Here is a 7,673-nt window from a genome sequence, read left to right as displayed (position 1 = left end):
ACATTTTTTAATGAGGGGAAAAGTATCATTAACCTTTCAAGGCAAAGTGAGGACAGGTCAGTGGTGTTATATCTCTCAACCAAGAGTGGAATGAGGCCATAAAGTATGAGAGAACTTCAGTCAAAGCAGAGGATCTAAAAAGTAGATTTAGGATTGAATCTTATACTAAAGCTCCCGAGAGCAACATGAAAAATATCTTTAGGATATGGGGAGGAAATACACAACTGAAATGGATATAATGTTTCTGTTTTCTTTTCATAAAGTACAACCTGGAGGATATTTCAATATTTTAATAAACAAAATCATGAACACACACAGCCTTTAAAGTTTACCTGCATTACTGAATTGGTGCTAATAATGTTGAAACAGCATGTGTAACATTGCAGATCATGTGAAAGTTCTATAAGGAATTATAAGGAATAAACCTTATAATAAATAAAAAAGGCAAAAGCAGCTATGAATATTATGACTCAGGCATTCATATGAAGAAATGCTGGACTCATTTGCCACTTTCCTTATATAAAACAACTCAACGATAAGACATTGTAGTTGTACGCAATCTGTTGTCTTACAAAACAAGAATAAAGACATAAACTAAAACAAAAAGCACTTTCCTGAAGCCCTCATACAGTTAATAAGCACAATACAAGTGACAGTGTGTGAAATTGATTTGAAAAGTTAACATGGCATTCAGTGGATGTCTATACTTAAATGATAAATTATGGTTTAAAGCTGCATTTCAGTGAAAACAGGACATAAAAACAGGATGTCAGACATCGGAGTTCTTGACAACCAAAATGGGAGAACTGTGTCTATCTTTGGAGGGAAAACACATTCCCTTCAAATAATTGTGGCATGCTTTAATTATCCAACAGAGATATTACAACAGCATCTGGTTGCACAGGAATGTGTGAACCAGTGTGAAAAAGAACAGTGGTTTCTTCAAGTCTTCACGATGAGATGAAGTGAGGTGGACAGTGGATTTCTCACCTCAGCCCTGCAGCGAGTTTTTGCATGGCTGCTTCCCGCTCTTCTGATTTCTGCTGTGAGCGTCGCAATATGTTGCGCAGTTCCTCCAGGTGATCCAGTGTGCCCACGAGCTCACCTCGAACCGTCTTCATCTGACTCTCCAGCAGCTGTGTGCGGTGGAGAGAGTTACGGCGGTCTCGCTTGCTGCGCTGGACCTTCTGCTCCAGATCTGACACTGAGACCAGAAAAAAAACACAAGAGTCAGACTCAATGCAAAATGAAAATCATGAATACAGCCTTTATAAAAAGTAGCTACCCAGCGAATGAAAAACGTTTTCCTACATTTCCAGAAAGAGATGAAAGCATTCGAAATGTCCAGTTTATTAAAGTCAGCATGAAATCAAAATGGACAATTCTTATTTTTTAAGGAATATCGTCTCCTCCCTCTTGCAGCGACATCTCTTCTCTTCTCTGATGATGTGTTTACTGGCATGAGGGCGGGACAACCTGTCACTCACGTGAGATTGACAAATAGCAAACCACAACGATCCAACGATCCAATCAAATCCTGATAGATATAATCAAGTCCCTCGGATATACATCATAATAGGGAAGAAAAGACTATTGCAACTTCTGTTTCATGACGACTTAAAATTCTTGGTTATACAGTACGAACATTAATGGAAAATTCCATATGATCATTTTGCAAACATTATGGGAAAGTTAAGTTACATGGTCTCAGAGCATTCTGAAACAAGTAGTATTGTTTTAAAAATGTTAAATGAACGTCCAGCTAAATTGTTTCAGGAAAAAAGTTTCATGGATTTCAACGTTTTGAGAACTCACAAAAACACATACATTTTCACAAACATTCTATTGACATTATTGGAACAATTTTTGTTCATAACTTTGAGAGAGACTTATGAGAATGTTAAGCCAAAGAAAGTTTGTTAGCTGGGTATTAAAAAGAGGGAAATGCAGTGCACAAATGGCTTGTAAATAATGTACACCTTGTTTTCTAGTAAAAAATGTGTAAACATACCTAAAACAAGAGGTCAAATAAATATTGATATATATATAAGATATTAGAAAATAGAACGGTTGAGTTTTTGATATAGCGTTTAGAATTCATTTGATTTTCTTATTTATTTGTGTTTTTGTCTTATTTAAAGAAAGTGTGTTTAGTAGTTTTATGTTTAAAAGGAAAAGAAAAAAAAGTAAATTGGATAAGAACAGTAAATTCAAGATATATTTTCCCAAAACTGGTCCGATTTTTTTATAATGTTCAAAATTTGATCTTGTTTTAAGACTTTTTAGATAGGTGATTTTTGTATATAGTGTAATATGGGAAGATCTCACAGTAAAACAAGCAGTGTTTTGCCAGCTGAGAAGTTTATCTATGTATATTTGTACTCTTTTAATTCCTTTTATAACTGTTTTAATTTTCCTTGCTTTTATTTTGTGATTATTTTAATTCCTTTCTGCGTGAAGCACTTTGAATTACCATAATCATATTCGTTGAAATTCAAGCAAATGTATCTTGTTTTAACGATGTCTACATATTTATACTGTAAAACAAGGAACGTTATTTTGACTTAGTAATGCAAGGTTGACGTTCACAGACATTCCATTTGAAGATATTCATAAACACATACCCATAGTGTCACCGCATGCTTTGCTTTCTGAATCTGTCTCTGTCTTCTTCTCCAGCAGGCCTTTGGTTTCTTGCAGCATCTTCTCCATATGAGCCAGCTGAGAGGCGTTGGCTCCGCTGGCCCTGCGGATGAGCAACCGCTCTCTCTCTTTCTCACTCAACTCTTTCTTACACTTACTCATCCTCTCCACAATGCTATAGAAAGAAGAAGAAGATTCCAGATGGATTTAAACGAAATTGTGACCTATTAAAACTGATTTTCCTGCTACTTTGCACAAACTTATACAAGAAAAACAAAGCTATGCTGTTCAACCAAACACAACCTTTTCATTCGGTTTTCTTTGATAGTTTCCCATTGCATTTTTCTTTCTAATGCTTGCTTATTTCCCGTCTTTTAGTTCATCTAAAGTTTTCTAAATCATCCGCGGCAGTTCTGTAACTGTAAGTATCCTCTTTGATTGGAAGGAGAAGATGGCGTCCTTTTATACTTTTTATGGAGAGCAAATTTAGCCTGCAGGCAAACAAACAAAGAGTGAACAGAGGGTTGTGGCAGTCATGAGACCAGCCTGATTCACAGCCTTCAGCAACACGGCCTTTTACACTTCACCACGCACTGATGGACAATACAAGGCATTCTGGTTAACTCAACATTAAAAACACTTTTGGTCAATAAATGCTCCTGTTACATGTCAACTACCAGGAGGCAATGATTGACATGTGATGCAAGAGACTCACTTGCACGGCACTTCTCCATCTACTTTCGAAGACATTTCTTCCACTACCGTTTATTGATCATAAACTCTATGTGCAGAACCTGATGTCCTGGAACAACATTCCAATCAACCAATCAGGTTTCAGAGATACATTTACAGTTTATGTCAAGTTTAGGCTTACAACTGCAAGGTTATGTGCTTGTACACCTATCATTTCCCTCTTATGGATAGGATTAGGTTTGGGGGTGGGGATATGGTTAGGATTAAATGTTGTTCCAGGATTTACAAATATGCTGACCCAGGAACGCGTCTAATAGGCCTTTTGTCCGTTCTTTAAATATACAGTGCAGGTGTATCTCTCACATACAGTTCATATGAGGATCTGAACACACTTGAGGACTTTGAGGACTCTCTCTCTCTCTCTCGTCTACCCAAGGGCACCAGAGCACGGAGCACAGCAGCTTTTCATGTCAATATGAACAACAAATAAATGTTCTTAACCATAGGCTATTTATCAAAGAAGCCCTGGCTCTGTTGTGCTTCCTTCTATATTCGATCTCTTATTGAGGACAGTGAAGTCTAGTAATGAAACAGTCTTGTGATGAATCACGAACATTGTTGATAGCATGGTTAGCTGGAGACAAAGGATGGGTGTCCTCACATGCTGGGACAAGAATTTCAGTATCTGGGACAGCAGGAGCACTTTAGGCTTCATTATGTAAGTAATGGCTAAATAATACAGTTTAATAAGTGATTCAGGGATTTATGGAGCTCTGCCATACCTTTGTTAATGTTAATGTAAAAGTTGTGTTTACTCACTGTGGTGTCAAGTAGAGAGGGTTGTTATTGTTAACTAAAACTAAAACAATTTTCGGTAATTGAAATAAAGCTGAAATGAAATACAATATAAATATGACATGAAAAACTTGAATGAAAATTAGGGAAAAAATGAAGTACTAAAATTACTGAAACTAATACTGAAATAAAAAAATAGTTTAGATATAGTGAAACCTTATACAAATGACAAAAAGCAGAAAAACATAATAAAACTGACACTGAAATTTTAATAAATCTGACTTAAAATATACTATTATAAAACTACAAATCAAGCAAGTGAATATTTGACATTTTTGTTTTGAAATTCCAACAAAATGTGAACAATACTGGGGTTTGTTTACCTGTGACCTCATTCATTTAAAACTTTTTTTTTATCCAAACACACACACAAACACATGCGTAATAAATGAGTCAATTATAAAATAGTCAAATTATTTCAGGCCTGCCAGAGCTGTGGGTTATTCTGGCTTCCTGATATGAACTGTAATTGTGTTTGTGAGCTTGTGACTTCTGTGACTCAAACAAACATTGACACAGATTTACCTTTAAAGCCATAACCATTCATATTCATTTCCTTATGGGTGATGATATTGTTATGGTTGTCCATAAGCTAACCTAAGAAAATGTTATGAGAGTGAACCAACAAACATTTTTATTCGTCCCGTAGCACCCTATGAACCCACAGTTGCATTTTCAGCTGAACACTAGGAGTATTATTCCATCACAAATGAGATCTATGATTAAAGGAAAATAGGCAAATTTAGACTCAGGGCCTCAGGCTTGTGCTTTCCTGTAAAATGCTGCCTTTATTTACTCTGTTAACATTGTAATATCACTTTCTAGTTAAAAGTGGCTGCACATACAAGGCAAAACATTTTGAGATGTTGTAAACTCATAGAAAAAAATAGACAAATATGGAAATATATATAATCTCGGAGTTTAACACTGACCAATCTAAACGGTATGTGTCCAATATATGAAAGTCTCTCCATTGCACCTATAACACACTTAGTCATTTCTCATCCTTGTCAATATCACAGCTGAAATGTGATTCTTTGAAAGAGCTTGAATGCTTTATGCTGGTTTCCTTTTTTGGGGGGCATTTTGTGAACTTTCGGACTATTTCACTCGCAAGGAAATGCGGGATAAGTAAGGATGTCCACTTTATTCTTCTCAAGCTCTATAGACTGCAGCTGCTCCAAGCCCGACCTTCACTACATCATTCATCTGCTTCAGACTCAATTCATCCTGACAGCCAAACAATGTGGACTTCAGAAACTTCACATGCAATTAAAAAGACAAATGGGTTTTGCCGAACGGCAGCGGGTGTCGCAGCCTTAAAGAGGATTACTGTGTTGTACAAGAGAACAGATGAGATGGAGATTATGTAATTTGCACCATCAGCCTCCTCAGTTTCTCCTGGTTGCGGCTGCTAAAGAGGCTCTGACTCATTGTCATATAGGGAGAGTGTCATTACATTAAATTATAAATCTGAGTTCTTTCAGGAGAAAATAATGGATAAAAAGTTGATCAGCGACACTTTAAATTCTATTGATATACAAAAAGACCTTCCAGTTTTTACACTAAATCCACTGTGACTGAACGATTCCACTGAGAATAATCTATTCTCACCAGCATGTTTTAACATTCTGCATATTCTTCTAAAAGGGAACCTTGCAATAACATGGGAAGGTCACCATGGATCTCCTTACATAATAACTTTGTTTTGAGTCATCACACAAGATTTTAGATACGGAGATGGATTTTCCCCCATTACCAGTGAGTGTATAGTCAGAGCATTTCTCCAGTAGCACCTCAATGCAGTACATGAGATCCGCGGGGAGGAGTCGGATCAAGACCCAAGGGGTGGAGATGGGTAGGATTAGGGTTGGGTTTAGGGATGAGGGGTGTGTTTAGGGATCAGGGGGCGGAGTTGGCTGGGTTTAGGTGTATGCAAGGTGGGAGGAGTTGGATCTGGATCCGACTCCTCCCCGTGGATTTCATGTTCCGCAGTGAGATCAAACGATCGCAGGCTGCCAGTCACGTGGTCTTCCTCTATAACTGCTAGTACTAAATAACTCCACTAGGTGGAGACAAATATAGATAAGACCAGACAGGGAAGGTCATTTTAACGTTAATCATAAAATGGACCCGTTAAAAACATTGCATGTTTGAAATATAATATAATATAATATAATATACTGCGCCAGTCGAAAAGTGAATAAGAATGCTTTCTGCAGATTTGTGTCTATTTACTGTAATGCACTATACGTGTAGCTTCCAGTTTTAGCAGTGTTTTTGAAAATGTAGCCTATGCACATTAAGGCTGTTTTCATTTAGATAAAAGCACATTAACAAATTCGATAGTAGACATTCCAGCAAGTCTCCCTCTGACCTGATTATGTTGTGAGTAATTAACTGGGTATTCGAACAACATGTTTGATGTTTCGTTTATTGACACACTTTTACTTTTCCTCTGCAAGGACACAGAATGATTTCCCCTTCAGCGCTTCATCTGTCACAGTCAGCTAATCGGAGCAATGGAGAACAGACTCATCTTTTTTTGTCCTCAAAGTCCAGTGTCCTGATTTAGCCTAACTGTCCAAGAGATACAGAAATATACCGGCCTCAAAATGCCATTTTCATGTTCAAAGTGACAAGGTAAGATTGTTCGAAGAAGATCTCTGTACAGTGTTGCACTATTTAAATGTATCTTAATTTTATCAAACTGAAATCTTCTAGTTTGGCTGTTTTAAGTCGTGCTTTTTTTTGATGTCACAGAATAATGTAACTGCAGCTTTATTTCCAACTCTTTCCCATAACCTAAAGAGGGTACAATATATTTTTTTTGTGTGACAAATTATGTAACAAAAGCCATTTTTAATGGTTAAAAATATGGCTGATTTTTGGTGGAGCGGTTTATGAGCACGAGCATTCCCCATTGTGGATGTGCTATAGGGTTGCCACTTCACTTCTGTGTATTTGTGTTCTGTGTTGTGGCTGATTTAGTTGTTTTATTTGACAAATATAAAAACAAGTATAGATTGCCCCATTCATCCTATTTAAAAAATATATATTATTTACTTATTCATATACATTTACAAAGTACATTAAATACCCCCAACACTGCACAAAGGTAGACTAAAAACATTAATAAAGTAAGTGATTATACATTTGTTTTAAAAAATTACATTATTACATTTCATTTTCTGGGGTCTCAGGAGATCCCGAACATCCTGAGAGGGACTAACATCAGGCTAACATACAAGCAGATATCATTCCAATTAATTTTTTTTTTGTTTGTAGCAATGGTCATTTGGGGTCAAAAAGACCCAGAATAATGTATCTAATTCACTTTGATTTATTGCATTATAAAATATTCACAGGCAAATTCACCATTTAAATAGACTAAATTATTGTTTTTCTATCCGAAACGATATTGGCAGATAAACGTAATAAAATGTATCAATCTATACCTTTCAAGGAAAAAAGCAACACAA

General features: G+C 36.4%; 1 protein-coding gene across 1 annotated transcript; it reads right to left on the bottom strand.

Moving 5' to 3' along the window:
* Positions 1-275: 275 nt before the first annotated feature.
* Positions 276-3,079, bottom strand: LOC143706713 (uncharacterized). Its single transcript, XM_077198944.1, has 3 exons — positions 2,947-3,079; positions 2,625-2,818; positions 276-1,204 (listed from the first exon to the last, which is right to left on the bottom strand). Exons 1-3 carry the CDS (start codon positions 2,982-2,984, stop codon positions 987-989), a joined length of 450 nt encoding a protein of 149 aa, XP_077055059.1. The 5' UTR covers positions 2,985-3,079; the 3' UTR covers positions 276-986.
* Between the last annotated feature and the right edge of the window lie 4,594 nt (positions 3,080-7,673).

The sequence above is a fragment of the Siphateles boraxobius genome, unplaced genomic scaffold (genome assembly GCF_051911475.1).
Source record: "Siphateles boraxobius isolate OS27281-9 unplaced genomic scaffold, OSU_SipBor_1 41, whole genome shotgun sequence".
Classification (NCBI taxonomy): domain Eukaryota; kingdom Metazoa; phylum Chordata; class Actinopteri; order Cypriniformes; family Leuciscidae; genus Siphateles; species Siphateles boraxobius.
The sequence above is the reverse complement of the archived record's forward strand: the minus strand, read 5'-3'. Positions and strand labels throughout refer to the sequence as shown.

What these genes read in the sequence shown, in the direction of transcription:
- LOC143706713 (XM_077198944.1), bottom strand. Translation starts at nt 2,984, where the DNA reads ATGCAATGGGAAACTATCAAAGAAAACCGAATGAAAAG. An exon ending in AAAGAAAACCGAATGAAAAG is followed by an intron (nt 2,819 to 2,946) that starts GTTGTGTTTGGT and finishes TTCTTTCTATAG; the next exon opens with CATTGTGGAGAGGATGAGTA. An exon ending in AGCATGCGGTGACACTATGG is followed by an intron (nt 1,205 to 2,624) that starts GTATGTGTTTAT and finishes TTCTGGTCTCAG; the next exon opens with TGTCAGATCTGGAGCAGAAG.